Source organism: Cokeromyces recurvatus (genome assembly GCF_025118155.1).
Source record: "Cokeromyces recurvatus strain NRRL 2243 chromosome Unknown BX663scaffold_1, whole genome shotgun sequence".
NCBI lineage: Eukaryota > Fungi > Mucoromycota > Mucoromycetes > Mucorales > Mucoraceae > Cokeromyces > Cokeromyces recurvatus.
This window is the reverse complement of record NW_026251387.1, coordinates 1,562,049-1,578,527: the sequence shown is the minus strand read 5'-3', so window position 1 is coordinate 1,578,527 and position 16,479 is coordinate 1,562,049. Positions and strand designations below refer to the sequence as shown.

General features: G+C 31.6%; 5 protein-coding genes across 5 annotated transcripts; 2 read left to right on the top strand and 3 right to left on the bottom strand.

Moving 5' to 3' along the window:
- Positions 1 to 2,178: 2,178 nt before the first annotated feature.
- On the bottom strand, positions 2,179 to 4,583 carry BX663DRAFT_492868 (uncharacterized protein). The gene is made up of 6 exons (XM_051525279.1): positions 3,661 to 4,583; positions 3,425 to 3,617; positions 2,747 to 2,921; positions 2,418 to 2,667; positions 2,256 to 2,308; positions 2,179 to 2,200 (listed from the first exon to the last, which is right to left on the bottom strand). The coding sequence occupies exons 1-4, from the start codon at positions 4,267 to 4,269 to the stop codon at positions 2,469 to 2,471; spliced, it is 1,176 nt and encodes a 391-aa protein (XP_051388053.1). The 5' UTR covers positions 4,270 to 4,583; the 3' UTR covers positions 2,179 to 2,200; positions 2,256 to 2,308; positions 2,418 to 2,468.
- A 600-nt stretch (positions 4,584 to 5,183) lies between these two features.
- Positions 5,184 to 6,652, bottom strand: BX663DRAFT_19286 (uncharacterized protein). Its single transcript, XM_051521718.1, has 5 exons — positions 6,461 to 6,652; positions 6,308 to 6,359; positions 6,176 to 6,252; positions 5,882 to 6,106; positions 5,184 to 5,822 (listed from the first exon to the last, which is right to left on the bottom strand). The coding sequence occupies exons 1-5, from the start codon at positions 6,478 to 6,480 to the stop codon at positions 5,423 to 5,425; spliced, it is 774 nt and encodes a 257-aa protein (XP_051388052.1). The 5' UTR covers positions 6,481 to 6,652; the 3' UTR covers positions 5,184 to 5,422.
- Positions 6,653 to 8,493: 1,841 nt separating this feature from the next.
- On the top strand, positions 8,494 to 9,444 carry BX663DRAFT_446162 (Ctr copper transporter family-domain-containing protein). The gene is made up of 3 exons (XM_051523681.1): positions 8,494 to 8,653; positions 8,718 to 9,022; positions 9,076 to 9,444. Exons 1-3 carry the CDS (start codon positions 8,537 to 8,539, stop codon positions 9,266 to 9,268), a joined length of 615 nt encoding a protein of 204 aa, XP_051388051.1. The 5' UTR covers positions 8,494 to 8,536; the 3' UTR covers positions 9,269 to 9,444.
- A 456-nt stretch (positions 9,445 to 9,900) lies between these two features.
- On the bottom strand, positions 9,901 to 12,103 carry BX663DRAFT_482298 (uncharacterized protein; the record flags this gene model as incomplete). The annotated part of the gene is made up of 5 exons (XM_051524417.1): positions 9,901 to 10,442; positions 10,590 to 11,261; positions 11,325 to 11,513; positions 11,679 to 11,862; positions 11,948 to 12,103. The coding sequence occupies 5 exons, from the start codon at positions 12,101 to 12,103 to the stop codon at positions 9,901 to 9,903; spliced, it is 1,743 nt and encodes a 580-aa protein (XP_051388050.1).
- A 1,676-nt stretch (positions 12,104 to 13,779) lies between these two features.
- BX663DRAFT_482297 (uncharacterized protein) lies at positions 13,780 to 16,413 on the top strand (the record flags this gene model as incomplete). Its single annotated transcript, XM_051524416.1, has 3 exons — positions 13,780 to 14,257; positions 14,557 to 15,173; positions 15,295 to 16,413. 3 exons carry the CDS (start codon positions 13,780 to 13,782, stop codon positions 16,411 to 16,413), a joined length of 2,214 nt encoding a protein of 737 aa, XP_051388049.1.
- Between the last annotated feature and the right edge of the window lie 66 nt (positions 16,414 to 16,479).

Here is a 16,479-nt window from a genome sequence, read left to right as displayed (position 1 = left end):
TTTCGTTCCTTATCAACAAAAAAAAAAAAAAAAAAAAAAAAAAAAAAAAAAAATACGAGTGTACTGACAGCGAGTAATCACTACTGTATTTTTATGATCTACATGTGTATGTTTATGTCAAATATAATATTAGATCATGACTGTTGATAGTATCATAAAGAGGTCAATATTTAACATAACAGGTGTAGTATACTATTGTCGAGTTGAGGTATGGGAATGACAATGGCCGGGTTTGAAGTCTCTGTTGGAGAGACATTGTCAGAGATATCCTCTGCCATTCTAGAAGGAGCAGTAACTATATTAAGCATTTAGGATGTATGCATAATATGGCAGCATAAGGTACATTTGTAACAAGGTTGGTAATGGTGCAATGGTAGGTAGTGACTTTTTTGCATTCAGGAAATGGGATCGCTTTGCGATGTTCAAGGAAGCCTTTTGCAAGAGCTACCGGTTCTTCTTCAGATAGAACTCGACTAGGAGTCTTATTATATTTATGTCGATTAGACGACATTTACCTAGTTATCGCGATGTTGAGAGTTTTTTCAATGTGAATGTAGAGTTGTAAATGACTTTCCAAATTCAGTAATAGTGTTGGAAAGAGGAAAAAATCTGGGACGGGTTACTTTTTTTTTGGGATTCAATGAAATAAAAAAAAAAAGGTAAATCATCTAAAAACTCATGTCATTTAAACTCAAAAAAAGTTCAACCTTACCAATTAAGACTAAAATCCTGTAGTAATAGATAAACCATCAGCATTCCTTACTTGGAAAGTGAGAAAATTAATTGATGCCTGGCTCATACACTGGTCTTCCATATGCGTAATTTTGCTTGAGATGAACTACCTAGCTTCACTCCCAAATCCCTGAACCCTCTGACCATCATCTTCTTTCAATACAACAACGATTTTCTGATAGTTAATTATCATCACTTCTACATACACTTTAACATTTCCCCTTTTATCCCAGAAGGGGGGTTTCTATAGCAATCTGACCAAGGCAAAACAGCATATAAATGCTATGCGCTCATTGGTCATTTTTAAATTAAATACTTCAGTTTAATAATAGCTGACATATAAATATCTTTACCAACAAATAAGTTATTCTTCAATTACTTACTTTTTATTTTATTCAATCAATCTTTTTACCAGCAAAATCCCTTTTTAATATGTCTCGCTCACAATATCCTCCTATTGTCTTAATACTGCTTCCACTGCTCGTTTGCATCCTTCAGACAAACAGCATCTATGGTGGCTAAGCTGAAATAGAATAACCAGCTTGAAGAGCAGATGTTTCCAAACCAAAGAATCTCTCAGTTGGAGAAGAATTACAACTTAAAAAATCAAAATATGTATATCAAGAAAGATCGGCAGAATCCGAATGACCGTAAGTATTATTATTATGTAATTATAATGACAATCATTATTAAATAAAATATATAATACCTGTTATTCAATTCAATCAATAGGACAAGATTCACGATGCTTACGAGCAAAGTGGATGTAGATTTGATCCCAGATCTACGTTAAAAGATGGAGGTCATAACGAACAGATCTTCGATTTCATCTTTGCCCAGGTTAGAGCAACAACAATCCTGGGGAAAGAGCAAGGAAAGAGATTTCGGCACGCATCAGAAGTGTGTATGATACGGAAAAAAGAAGCATTCGCGTGCCGAAATCAACACACAGGAGCAATTAGATGCTCTAAAAAAAAGGAAATAATTAGAAGCAGGAAAAATAGAGTAAGTATATACTTAGCATAAAATTTAATACAAGATAAAGTAAATTTAACTTCTTTCTCCTTATATTCTATAGAAATGTAAAAGAAGACTGGCAAAGTTCAGCAAAGAAGGGTCCAGGATTGCGGAAGAATTGGGCGTGCCTTATAATGAATGTCTCCGAATGATCAAGGCATCTTATATGTCTGATGATGAGGATGACATTCATTATCAGGGCTCGTTGAGGACTTGGAAAAGTCTACGTCCACATTGGAGAAGTGAAAAGGTATATAAGTTAAAATACAATCATATAAAAAAAAACTAACTGTAATGAATATTTCTTTAATACCTTTAAAGTTGAACCAACTGTTCGATAAACTGGACACTCTCTCCAAAAATGTGGACAAGTCTACACCCACAAGAATCGTCGTTACGAGGGTGCCAATCTTTTGGATACCTTTCCTGCTTGGGCCAAAAATGAAGATGCCTACAATTAATTTTTTTTAAATAAATATAATATTTTTATCTTTTTTATAATTTACCTTTGAGAATGCATTAATCGATCATAAATATCTACATCAGCAAAAATAAAAGACTTCATATATTTGTATATAGATATCACGTTAATTTCTATTTTCCAACATCATCTCAAAAAAAAAAAAAAAAGAAAGAAAAGAAAAAAAAAGAACATTTGAAAGACTGACATAACGATTTTTTGCAACAGATAATATATTTAATTTGATAAAAATGAATAACTAATTGATTAAATGCCTTGGTAAATTTATAACAACATTGATACCTTGAAGGTGATCAAGTTTAATAGCAACAGGAGAGTGAATGCGCATGACTGGAACAATCGACATTGCTGAAGGATCCTCAAATTCATTGCTCCACACTTCCATGTTGTTGATCTCATACGCATGCAGGTTGAGGCCTTCTTTCTTTTTGAACCATCTAAAATAAAAAAAAAAAATAAAAAATAAAAAATAAATAAAATTGTGCGAAAACATTTTATAAATATAAAGAAAAATACTTACGAACATGCAAACGTATGAGTAGTAGACACCAAGAATTCATCATACTATCCATTAAATAATGTATGAAAAAGAAATATAAAATTGTGCAGTGCAAGTTAGAGGAGTGAACCGTATCGATGTTGCTCAAGTTGCAATGAATAGTGCATAGAATATCGTGATTCGAGAGATTAGCTCCGAGGTGTATTTATTAACAAGAATCTATAGAAGAGAACTTCGTATTTTCCTACTGTGATATTCTTTAAAATATCAATAAAATATAGAATAAATATATTAGACAAAAGAGTCACGAGACGATAATAGTTCAAGTCAAATTATTTATTATGAATTAAATTGATGGGTATTTATAGAATGTTAAGAGGTCTGAGGATAAGATGTAATCAGAAAAGTGTTAGTTACGACCGAATAAGGTATGTTGTTGACAATGAAGTGTTCGTGATTTTAATATTATTAGATGGAGCGGATTAGAGAGTTTCAGGAGATTCTAGGCAGAGTTCCTTGAATAAATTTATAATCCGAATATTTAATCATGAAACATGACATTATAAGTCAGCTCATGACACCTATCAACATAAATACCACCTTGGACACTGTTGGTAAGACCAGGTACACCAGAATCCTCAACAAATGTCCAGCCATAATAGATATTAGTATAATAGTCTAATAGGCATCCAAACCCTCGTCATTCATTCTTAAGGGCCGAGCCTTGGCTTTCACATTCTTGACGATGCTTGCAGGGACACACTCATAACCATGTAGCTTGCCGTCACCAGAAGCTTCATTCTCCAAGAACAAACTGATATCAAACTTTGAGTTATACATATCATTATCTTCTTCACTTTCTTTGTCATCATCAAATGCAATATTTCTCTTATTTTTACAAAAAAAAATTGATTTGATCATCACAAACTACCGGCAAACAATCAAAGTAGTCTCCAGCAAAAACAGACTCCAGAAACCTTTTTGTTATAGTATTTTCAACGGATCCCTTATTGTTAGTATTAATAACTTTAAGATCACCGTTATACCTTTCAAAGTTGAAAAGCCAATGGGACATGGCTGGCCCATAATCCAAAAGACCTTCTTTAATATGCAAATGGTTGTGCATATTCAGTGACAAGTAACTGGCATCATGGTAGATTTCCATAAATTCGCTTAAGAATTCTTTTAATAAAGAATGAACGTAATCTATTTCTTCTTCAGTTATACTTGTATTGGCTATATAACGATTGGCTTCAACAAACTTCATCCAATGATTATAATATTGCATGTTCAATCTCAAGGGCAAAAGATAAGGTGACATTGCAATAATCCACACTCGCCATTCATCAGCTGTTAAATGGCTAAAACCATCTTTACCTGCTGTTATCTTGCGTTTAACAGCATTACCACCATCATATCCAAAGGGAAGTATCAGGCTTTTTGCAGATTCTGACATCTCCGCTAAATCGCTCTTCGTAATCAATAATGACTCTTCGCGGCGACCGCCAGCAACGGATCTAACTTCATCTCTCCAGATCATATGTAGGGAAACGTTTGGCTGTCCCAAGAAAGCAATTATGCATTACATCTACAGGAGCGAAACGGATAGGATCAAAATATGGCAAACGAAGGAGCGTACTTCAACGAGTACCAGTATTTCTCTCAAATTCACTACGTTGATCTTTCGTCGAGAGAATTAACCACTTACTTGCATTTACACGGTGGGTACTTTCCGAACGACCAGCCCAATTAGCATCATCAAAGTCTCTGAAATCTCTTCTATTAGCATTACCAGGCAGCGAAGGAAAAGATTTATCACACTTATGGCACGCACGTGTAGAGTTATGACCTGTAAATCCAAGACATTTTCTTTGTGCCGGCAAATCCATCGTCGTCAACACTAATGCACCCTTCACTAACTGATCCTCCTCGTCTCTAACCTTCATTTGCACACCATCTTGTAAGAGCAAGAACTCATCAACTAAAGGATTCAAATAATTATTTATTTCAAACGTTGATGGCTCTGATGGGCCAGGTAACAATCCAACTAAAATAACATTCTCTCGTAGATTTCTTATTTCTCTTGGTAAATTAAGAATCGTTAGATAGACTGCACCGCAAGAATACTGGCTATTGGTGTACAATTGAAGCCAATCTGCATTTAATGAAAACATTAAATTAAACCGTGAGCTTTCTATAAAAGCTTCTTCATCTTCAGGATTTAGTTTGAAACTTTTCCAAATTCTTCCGTCATACACGTCGAACAAACGACCAGGAACGATTGTTCGATTCTGTCAAGTACTAATATTTAAAAAAAAAAAAAAAAAAAAAAAAAAAAAAAAAAAAAAAAAAAAGAAAAAAAGAAAAAAAAAAAATTCCAACTTTTTATTTTTATTTTTATTTTAAATTTAAATTTAAATCGAGTTCATTTTATATAATAAAATAATGTACTTTGTGAGTTGAACATAAATACATAATGATGCTAAAGTTTATTTTTATTTTTAAGAAAGTAGATAAATGCGTGCCCTCACATTAATAATTTTGTCTTTAACGATAGACTAACATATTTTCCTTTTCCTTTTTTTTTAGCTTGTATATAATACAATACATGTGTATACATGTCTCATCTTTTTTTTTTCTTTTTCTTTTATTATTATTATTATTCCATAAAGTTGAAAACAAAAGAAAGGAATTTACCATCCCATTAAAATTTCCCTGATTTTATGTAAAAAGCCAGAAGGTTTAACAGTGCTATTGTTACTGTCTTTGGGAACATGATTACTACTATTGTTAATGGAGGATTTTGAGTCATTATAGGCTTGTGTTTGTAAAAAGATATCTTCAGCAGGAAGAAGTCTAACTGTTTGTAATTCTGTAATAGAATCATCCCATACAACACCAATCATCCTTTGATGCATCACTTTGCCATGACATTTTAATGCCTTTAAGGCTGCTTCATGAGTTGTGTATTTAAAAGTAATCCAGTTTCCTTGACTAGAACAAGGCTCTACTAAGTTTCCAAATGCCATAAAATATTTAAGAATAGCTTCTGTCTTACTAGGATCAAAACCAAAGACACGAACTCTTGTTTTACTATTCATAAATGTTACTATCTCTATCTTATCAATTTTTTTTTTGTTCTTCTTTAATACCTTTCATTCATGGATGCTTTTGAAGAGAAAGCAATTGAAGCTAATTTCTCATCTTTTTGCGATAAATCATCAAACTTATATCTAGTAGGTTGAATACCAACTTCCGTAATGGACTTGGTAGGAATCACATCTACATCTTTAAACTTATTCAATGTTCTATCAAAACTACTTTTATGACTATGAGAATCAGAAAATACTCCTTTCAAGCTTTCTGCTTTCTTGGGTCTAAGGTTTGACAGAAATAATTAAAAAATTAGAATTATCCCCCTTTTTTTTTTTTCTTTAAATAAATACCCTTCAGAGGAATTCTCATCAAAGAGACGCATCTTTTTTCCCCAGGTTGTTAGTGCTTTATCATGGTCATAACGACCCTATTTAATATAGAAGTATTAAAATATGAATAATAATATTTCGTTTTAGACTTACATAGTATTCTTCATTAGGTGCGGTTAATAAGGCAGGTAAATAAGCCACTTTTCTTTTATCTCCAAGTGAAGGACCAGGAACAAATTCAGATAAGGAGGCTTGGTTATTAGAAATATCACTATTAAAAGTAGTATTATGACTGTTACTGCTTACAATACTTCGGGTTCTACCATTTACGAAAGCATTCATAGAGACAGAAGAATGTGTTACACTATTAGGAGTAATAATGAATTGAGGTATCATTTTGTCACTAAAACAATTCTGAAGATCTAAAAGACCTTGCTGAGTAAGTTCAGACTTTGGCTTATCAAAAGGTGAAGCCATTTGTTGTTGATTATTAGTATTATTGCTATTTTGGAATAAACCACTTGTTGGTTGTTGTTGTTGTTGAGTTGATGGTTGAAATAAGGAATTAGTCGATTTTTGAGCAGATGTTGATGCGAACAAGGAACCTGTAGATGCTTGCTGTTGATTATTAGTATTGCCGAATGAGAAAGTTGGTGTTGACGTAGAATTCGTTATAGTAGTGGGAGTAGTGGTTGATGTTCTCCTCTTTGCCAAAGGAGGAGTTCCAGCTCGAGATGATGCAGGTGAAGTATGTGATGTTGCAGAAGAATCATTAGTAGAATTAAGAGAAGAAAGGCCCAAAGGGTTAGTTGAAGAAGTGGTATTAGCAGTACCAAACAAATTTGTTGATGTAGCAGGAGCAGTACTAGTAGTGGTGGTAGTAAAAGCATTTGGTGTGGATTGAGGTGTTCCTAAACCACCAGTTGAATTGTTTGTTTGGGGCATAGAAAAGGAAAAACTGGGATTTGTAGAAGTTCCACTGCTTGAAGGTTGTGAGGCTAAATAAAGAGGAAGAAAAAATGTTAATATTAACATTCATGATTACTATTAATTTATAAAAGAATTGAAATGTTATAACAGAAAGTATAATTCTTTAAGAAATTAATAATCTAGATCTATAATATTAAGATCTATGACATTAATTTCTTTTGTGCAATATGTTTTCATGACAGAGAATAAAAAAAAAAAGCAAAGCGCGTCATTGTTCATCTTAGAAGTGAATAATATATAATCATGTAATTGAAAGTTGAGATAAAAAAAAGAGGATAAATCTACTTTTTACTAAAACTTTTTGTGATGTTCATTACTTTTTCTAATCAATCGGCATTCAATGGGAATCCATATTCAGTTATAGTAAGCTTATTATCGATAATTTTTTGTATTTGTTTACTATCGCCTGATTTTTTTTTTTTTTTTTTTTGTATGGATCAGATTAAGATAATTGTAGTTGAAAATGAGAAATGATGTTGTCGATAGAGTGATAAAAAAAAAAGAGGGGGACGAGTAGAATATATATACAGTTTTTTACAATGATAAACGCTTCACTGTAGGTAGAAATGAGAATAATAAATATGTAAAAGCATAATTACCTTGATTGAAAAGAGAAGACATTTTATTTATGAAATACTATTTCTTTAAAACGAATAAATAAACACTTTTTAACTGATAAATAAAGAAAGACTTACTGTTAAATATAAATAAAATGTAATTTAATGAGAAGAAGAAAAAAAAAAAAGGAAGAAATAAACACTATGTAAAGAAATATGTTAATAAAAATTTTGTCTAATTGTTCTTCAAGATATGATTTAATACACCCAAAATTTTGCCCGGGCCGGATCAAGGAACTATATAAAAAATAGATAGGCTGTAGCTTTTTTTTTAATAAGACTTGGATGAAAATCATTTTCTTAATTACTCCAAGCGCTATACCTTTAAGCTTAGTTGTAATTGGAAGCTCTTTAAAGCTAGTAAGTAGTAAAGTATCTTAGTAGTTTAGTATCAGTTAGTAAAAAAAAAAAAAAAAAAAAAAAAAGAAAAAGAAAAAGAAAAAAATGTATCAATAAGTTCATATTCTTGTTAAAGAAGGACTAGGCATAAGAATAAATCATCGTATATTGAAGAAACCATTCAAATTATACTGCTTCATGTTATAGTTTATTAGGTAAAAAGTAGAAGCAATAAAACTGATGTCCAACTACAGTAATGATGGATAGATAACGATGAAAGCCCCTTCTCCCTCAATTAGTACAATATCTAATTTATTTTGCTTATTGCTATTATAATTTCTTCCCTGACAATAAAAACAGATAAAGTGATAATTTAATTATTTTTTCTCCTTTTTCTTCTTTTTTTTTTTTTCTCTCATTTTATTATAAACATAACATGGAAGGACATGAAGGACACAACATGTTAGGACATGATATGAAGGACATGCCTGGACATCATATGCCAGATCATCACATGCCAGGACATGAAATGCCAGCAATGTGTTCTATGAGTGTAAATCTATAAATAGTATTTATATAACGTTGAATTAATAGATCCCTAACATTTTATTAAATAGATGTTATTTAACTGGCAAATAAAAGATGTGTGTATTGTATTTGAATGGTGGCATATTCATAATGAAATTGAATTGTTTATTTCATGTATTGTTATATTCGTTATTGCTGCAGGATATGAATATTTACGTGTTTGGTCAGCTTCAATGGATGAGCAATGGACACTAGGAGATAAGAAGAAGATAACAGATCAAAGAAGCCCTTTAGTAGCAAGACATTATGAAGAAGATTATGAAACGGCAGCAACTATAAATACAGGATCAGTCGATACAAATCATTTATCAAGAAAAGGCTTTTTAACGATAAGGTAAGAAATTAAGAAAACATATGATTGAATATTGATAGTTATTTATTGTAAAGACATTCTATTAGACATCGTATTTTAAAATCAGTTATTTATGCAACACTTGTAGCCATTAGTTTTTGGCTAATGCTTGTATTTATGACCTATAATGGCTATTTAATGGCTGCAACGGTATTAGGTGCTGGTTGTGGGCATTTTATTTTTGGGCATGGAAAATTAAAAGCAAGTCGAGATATTCAGTGTCATTAACTCCTTTTTTTTTTTTTTCTATCTCTCTTTCACTCCTTAAAACCTCCTATAACTTAATATAAAAGGGGCTATTTTACCTCTTCCCCTTCCTTATTATTAATATATTTCATATTTAATTTTGCATTTGCATGTAATTTAATTCGATAAATTAAACATTGTAAGTGTCTTTTTTTTTTTTTTTTTCTTGAGGGAGTGTGAGTGTTTGTGTATTTATACATTGAATTTTCTTCTAAAGCCTTAAAGGGACGTAATGATTGACACAACGTATGATACTTTATTATCATTTGTATATTATATTGATATTAATATATTAAGATTAGTTTTACTAGTATTCCATTTTATTTTAAAAAAAAATTAAATAAATAAATAAATCTCCCGTATAGACACTTCATGATTATATATCATAAAAGACATTTATTTGGTTTATATATTCAAGATATACAAATGTATATATTTGTATATTATTAAAATAGATATATGTATATCTGTAAAAACTGAAAATAGATTGATTTTATGAAATTGTAGACATACATATATGTATATATTAAGTAATGAAGGTATTGGGTAAAATAAAGTACAAATGAAGGGTACAGGTAAGGAAAGTAGAAATGTTTCGTTAATATTTGTAATTCTTAGTGAATTAACAACTCTTGGTGTTGATAATAGCATTTCTTACATACACGTTGAGGTTGAGAGGCTATTATGGCTGGAGGATCTAGAGCCCCTTTAGGATCTTGTAAAATTTCAGAAGGATTTAAACAAACTTTCCAAGAAGAACATTTATCACAAAATACAAGTCCACATTTTCGGCAATGATGTCTTCTTAACAAGAGTCCAAACTTTTTTTCACAGATACGACATGATTTAGCATCTAAATCAGATTCCCAATGAACCACCGCCTCTCTATGTAATCGCTGGTGTATCCTTTGTTGATGCTCAATAAAGAGATCAGAGTCTGGTGTAGCAGATGTGTTTAAAGAAGATGCTGACGTGAGTGCTGACCATGGGTTACTATGATGATTAATAGGTTCATTCTGTAATAGGTTTATCTGTTGCTGTAAATGCCCCCTTTTGCTGATGAATATGACTTCATTTGCATGCAAATCCTTTGTATGATCTTCAGTTCTTTCAATTCCTTCTATATTAGTTGTTTTCTGAACCATGTGTCCATTTCCTTTTAATGTATAAATAGGATCAGTATGAAGATAATCCTCTTTCATATTAATATGACTACTGCTACTACTACTATTACTACTGCTACTGCTGCTGCTACTATTACTACTGCTACTACTACTACTACTACTACTACTACTACTACTACTACTACTCCTGCTAATGCTTCTATGACTATGACTATGACTGTGACCGATACTGTTACAACCATGATTATTATTATGTGTCGTATTAGTATTTTCCTGTTGTTCATCCTCTATATCTTTTGTAACCTTCATCATCATCATCATTAGTTCATTCTCTCCACGATGACTCCCCTTTGTCAAATCCATTCTTCTCTTCATTACACGAACCCATCGTCTTCTTCTGACCCAATTATAACCACTTGTAGGTGCCACAGGTGTCCAACGATCATCTGTATCTGAAAACGATTTTGCGTACTGCCATCCTGATGTAGGGTCCACTCTAGGATCACTATAATCAATTTGCCAGTCTGTTAACCAAAACCAATCTGAAGTGAGTTGTTGCTGGTTCGTGTCATGATAATATGGATTGGTATTCGAATTAAAAAGTCGTGGTAGCGTCACTAATTCTTTAGAAGAGGGTATCCCAGATGGATGAAGTGACCAAGGTCCTCGTGTTTGTATCTCCTCTTTCTTTAAATAATTTTCACTAAAGTAGGGACGTGAAAGTCCTGAGAGTAAAGAACTAGAGCATCGTTGATTTTCATGTAAAGTCACAATCACTGTCACATGATATTCTAATAGATCATAAATAGCACCAAACATAGAAGCACGTTTGTTCTTTGGATTCAACATACCTAAAATAAATGGATTCATCAATATATATATATATATACGTATATAGTTATATCTGATTATACCTTCTGTATGTTTCAAGTGCCACCATTTACGACCTGCTTTTTCAAGCATTTCACAAATATAAGATTCACCAGCAGCTGCACTCACATCATAAGCTGCTTCACCAAATTTGTTTTTTATAAGAGGATTTGCATGTCCTTCATCTAGAAGATATTCTACAATTGACATATGTCCTTTTGAAGCAGCATTAACTACGATATGAAAAATAAGTTAGATCCTCTTTCCCAAAAAAAAAAAAAAAAAAAAAAAAAAAAAGGGGGAAAGGGTAAGGGTAAGGTGCTGAGGGGTAAAACCAAAAAAGATATATAATATGTAAGGTAAGTCTACTTTACTTAATGGAGTATGACCCATTTTACTTTTCACATCTACTTTTGCTTTTCTTTCAACTAATAATCTTACAATTCTAAAATAACCTTTTGAACAAGCATTATGAAGAGCAGTCCAGCCATCTTTATCCTTTTGATTTATATTTGCATGATGATCTAGTAAATATTCTATTACATGATAATGTCCATGGTAGGCTGCTTTCAATAAAGCCGTCTAAGAAAAAAAAAAGTGTGGAGAGAGAGAGATAGGGAAAGAAAGCTTAGCATAAAAAATAAATCCAGCTTTATATACACTTTACCTCTCCTTCTTTATCTGTTGAATCAGGATCAATCAAATATTCTTCTACAAGGCATTGAACAATGTTTAAATGTCCTCTTGAAGCAGCAAAATGTAAACATGTTAATCCAGTAGAAGGGAAAGGTTCATTTACAGCTTTTATAGGATCCGAAACCATTTGTAAAAATTGTTTTAGTAGTGACAAGTTACCAGATAACGCGACAGATCTTAATGTCTTTTGCTCTTTGGATGATTTATAACTAGGCAATGTCTTCTTTTTCGTATTTTCTTTTACATTATTTACTGAAGGCAAAATAAGATGTGGTAACTTGATATAGTTGTTATGTGAATATCCATAATATTTATGAACCTCTCCAGGAACTGCCGGAGTACAAAAATCAATTACAGATGACATGGATAAAATATTATTTTTTTTTTTTTAAAGGATAAAGAAATGAATATAAAAAAAAAGGGGGAAAAAAGTTTTAAAGAAAAAGAAAAAAAAATAATATGTTTTTTCGTGGTGGTACGATTAAATAATTCAAAAAGTGCATGGTAACTTTTTCTTTTTTTTTTTCAGAAAGAGAAAGCGTGATTCTTTTTTTTTTTTTTTCTATTATTATTATTTTGATAAAAATAGGACTAGGATATCTTAGTAGTGGCTTCTGCCTGTAATAATCAATTATTTTGAGTAATAAAGACGAAAAGGATTCATTAACAGAAATTGGTAATTAAAAGTACTGCATCATTTGGAAGTATACTATTATATAATGGATAAACATTTTACCTGATAAGAAGTTTAATAGGTCATTAATGGAAAACTTAGTTCCTAGTCAAGGCTTTTGATAGCATTAATACCGAATTCATGAACCTCATCATTCATGTATATAAACTAGAGTATTGCCTTAGGTATTTATTATATTATATCTATCCTGAACTAAGGCAATGAACTTGTCAATATGAGGCTTTCATTATGTTAAAGTCTCGTCTTCTAAAAGGAATTTTAATTATTTGAATAAATAAGCCATTAAATTATTTTATCAAATTGAAGTCTCTCTTTTAGTATTGACTAAATAGTCTAACACTACATGTGTATTTACTTGATCAAAAAGAATATCTAACCAATGTCTCCAAAAAGAAATAAATAAATGCATGCTTTATATCTCTTTGATTTTACTTTCTTTTGCTATAATAAAAGCAACCAACGAATACTCTTTGCTTTTTATCAAAGTAAATTGAACAGCTTTATAACCCCCAAGACAAAACCTGTATCTTTTTTTAAGTAAATGGTACGCTATTTAATATTATACAATGACATATTTTACCTTTTGAATCCTTAGTCTCACATATTCAAAAATAATACAACGAATTAATGGTCTGTTGTAGTCTAAAAGAGGAATCTATTATCAAGTTGGTTTCTAAAGTCAAGTAAAAAAAAAAAAAAAAAAAAATTAATAACTGGGAAATTTAATATAAATTGTATAAAACGTGCATGTGCACTTAGATTCATATTATTTAAAGAATTTTATCATATGATTGATCTACCATTAATAATTTACAAAACGTTGTTTCTCCCTCTTCTTCATTGACAACGACACGAAACACATGGCATTTTCTTTTTTTTTTTTTTTAAAGAACGATATAATTAATCTCAGATATCCAATCATTTGTTATTATGCCCTTTTTTTTTTTCTTTGAACATATTTGATAACTCCTCCCCCTTCCTTCCTTCTCTTTCATCTATTATATCTTTTTGTTTTCTTTATTCTACTATTCACTTTACGAATATTAACGAACAAAGCAAAAAAAAAGAGAAAGACAGACAGTATAATGTTAACTAACAACTTAATAATTATGAATGAGCAACAGAATGATCAAGAAATGATTCAAAAAGAGTACGAAAATATGACATACGATGAAATATCTCAACGATTGACCGAGAATTATAAGCAACTTTCGGAATTCCTTGGAGACAAACGTATCAGTTTTCTCTCTGACACAACCACTCAATCCAGTTTAGTAAGTGATCTTAACACTAATTGCTTTGATGATATTGAAGATAATGACTATTTGGATACCGATCTTTCAATGGTTGTCACGAATGATACTCAACAAAGGAGAATCACGAAATTATTTTTACAATCTGTTTCAAGTGGCAACCAAGAAAGAGTAGAAGAATTCTTAAGTAAACTTACCTCTTTAGGACTGGATATTGATGCCAAAGATGAAGACAATGGTACTACAGCACTTATTTATGCTGCTTGTTTTGGAAAAGTCGAAATTGCAGCTGCTTTATTAAGCGCTGGTGCACAAACTGATATTCAAGATTCTTGTAAGTTACATTTTCTACAAACAGTAAAAGGGAGAGAAGGAGTAAAGATTTTTTTTTTTTTAATCTTGAAAGAAAAAAAAGGAGAAGGAGAAGCACTGAACTTCTAGGAGAAGATATATTGTTTTGTACATTTAACAATTCTATATTCTTGCTTCTACTCCTTTTTTTATTTTCTTTATATGTAATTTGAGCGGTCTCTTCTTCCCTTTCCTCCTTCCCCCCCTTCCCTCCTTTTCTACATTTATACGCACAGTCCTTGACATAATTTCTTTATTTTATTTTTTCCTTTTTAAAATTAGGTGGTTGGACTGCATTGATGTGGGCAACAGCCAATCATCATGAAAAACTAATTAAATTATTACTTGATCATGGTGCTTCAGCACAGACAAAATCAGCTAATGGTAGAACTGTATTTGATTTTGTAAAGAGGAATGATAAAGTGAATGCTGACATTTTTGCTACATCAACAAAAACTAGCACCTATAATGACTTATCTTTAGTAAACAGCAGTGATAATTCAGTCTCTCGACTCCTCCAGAATTATACTAATGATGATAAATACATTTCAACTGAAGAAATAGAGGGAAAGGATATGTTTATCGAATCTCCTTATATATCTGTTAAAAACCATTTGATGGAGGATATTGAGGATGAGAGTCATAGAGAGATGGTAACAGAATTCAATTGGAATAAATGTATGCCGGATCAAATGTTTGTCTTTGCTGCAGATAATCTTTGTTACATTCTTGATTCTGTTATTACTACTTTCACTCTACCTATTAGTGATACACAAGAAATCTTTGTGCCTGCTAATGTGATCTTTTTGAGTGCTCGATTTGCTTATTATTTTTCAAATGCTGAACTAATTGAAGATGTTATCAAAGGAGCAATAGATAGAATAGATGCTAATATAAAGGTATACTTATTTTCTTCCCAGAAGAAATGGCTATTATGTTACATACATAAATTGCCTTTTTTTTTTCTATTTCTTTTGTTTATGCCACTAATCATACACAACACCTCTATTGATGAATTAGAATAATAGAAGAGATATTCATGTTTTATCTTTTTGGCTATCTAACATGACTCGACTATTATATTATCTTAAGAAAGACATTGAACTCGTCGTAGCTACAGCAGAGCATCAACTTTGTTTATCGGAATTGATATCAGAAACCTACACATATATCGTAAATGTTGTTGAAAGACAAATCATGCCCATTTTACAACCAGCCATGTTAGAATATGACCTAATCTCAGGAATGGAAAGTATTGATTTTGCAGATGATGATATTTGGCAACGATTCTTCTCTAAAAGGAAGAACGATAGCCATCGAGAATCCATGATGGAAGAGAAGAGGTCCTGCTGTATGAAAGAATCATTATCACAACTAAAGAAGAGATCACCTAAATCCATCACCCATCTTCTTTCCTCTATCCATCATGTACTTCAATCCTATGAGGTTCATTCAACTATCATCATTCAAGCTTTAACTCAGTTCTTTCATTTCTTGTCCTGTGAACTCTTCAATCAAATCTTGGCAAACAAGAAATATCTTTGTCGATCAAAGGCTATTCAAATTCGAATGAATTTATCTATCCTTGAGGAATGGATACATCAACAGCAGCATTCACAATTACCTGTCCATCTTCTGATTTCATACCTGACTCCCTCTATACAATTGGTCCAATTATTACAATGTCTCTCTCAATTAACTACCCCTGATATCTTCAAGTCTACTGTGGCTATGTTTGAAACCATGAATCCATTGCAAATTAGACGATGTGTAACAAATTATCGTTATGAAACACAAGAACCAAGATTACCTGAAGAGATTGAGACACTTGTAAATCAAATGGTGAATGAGACGAAGCTTATTTCACAACCGAAGGGTCAAGATCAAACAAGCACTAAAAGAAGATCTTTATTGTCATTATTCGAAAGGTATAACAAAATAGAAACAAACGTAACAACAACCACCACCATCAATGAAGAAGAAGGCGATAATAATAAAGAAAACATGAATGAAACAAAAGACTCTAGATTCTTGTTGCCCTTTTTTGTCCCTACTACAACACAGTTATCAAACTCAAATATCGCGTTAATTCCTATTATACCAGAAAACTGGATGGACAAATTGGATAAAACTTATTAAATAAATAGCCTATAGAAATTCACTACTCATGATACCCCTTTACACTCATTCTGATATGTTAATATT

Bases quoted from the DNA above. Each gene is read 5' to 3' on its own strand.
- BX663DRAFT_492868 (XM_051525279.1), bottom strand. From the start codon at position 4,269: ATGATCTGGAGAGATGAAGTTAGATCCGTTGCTGGCGGTCGCCGCGAA. The intron at 3,618-3,660 runs GTAGTTTGTGAT...TGTAAAAATAAG, and splicing joins ACTACTTTGATTGTTTGCCG to AGAAATATTGCATTTGATGA. The intron at 2,668-2,746 runs GTATTTTTCTTT...TTTTTATTTTAG, and splicing joins ATACGTTTGCATGTTCGTAA to ATGGTTCAAAAAGAAAGAAG.
- BX663DRAFT_446162 (XM_051523681.1), top strand. From the start codon at position 8,537: ATGGAAGGACATGAAGGACACAACATGTTAGGACATGATATGAAGGAC. The intron at 8,654-8,717 runs GTAAATCTATAA...TTTATTAAATAG, and splicing joins CAGCAATGTGTTCTATGAGT to ATGTTATTTAACTGGCAAAT. The intron at 9,023-9,075 runs GTAAGAAATTAA...TTTATTGTAAAG, and splicing joins AAAGGCTTTTTAACGATAAG to ACATTCTATTAGACATCGTA.
- BX663DRAFT_19286 (XM_051521718.1), bottom strand. From the start codon at position 6,480: ATGGTAGAACCCGAAGTATT. The intron at 6,253-6,307 runs GTAAGTCTAAAA...TATATTAAATAG, and splicing joins CACCTAATGAAGAATACTAT to GGTCGTTATGACCATGATAA. The intron at 6,107-6,175 runs GTATTTATTTAA...GTCAAACCTTAG, and splicing joins GATGAGAATTCCTCTGAAGG to ACCCAAGAAAGCAGAAAGCT.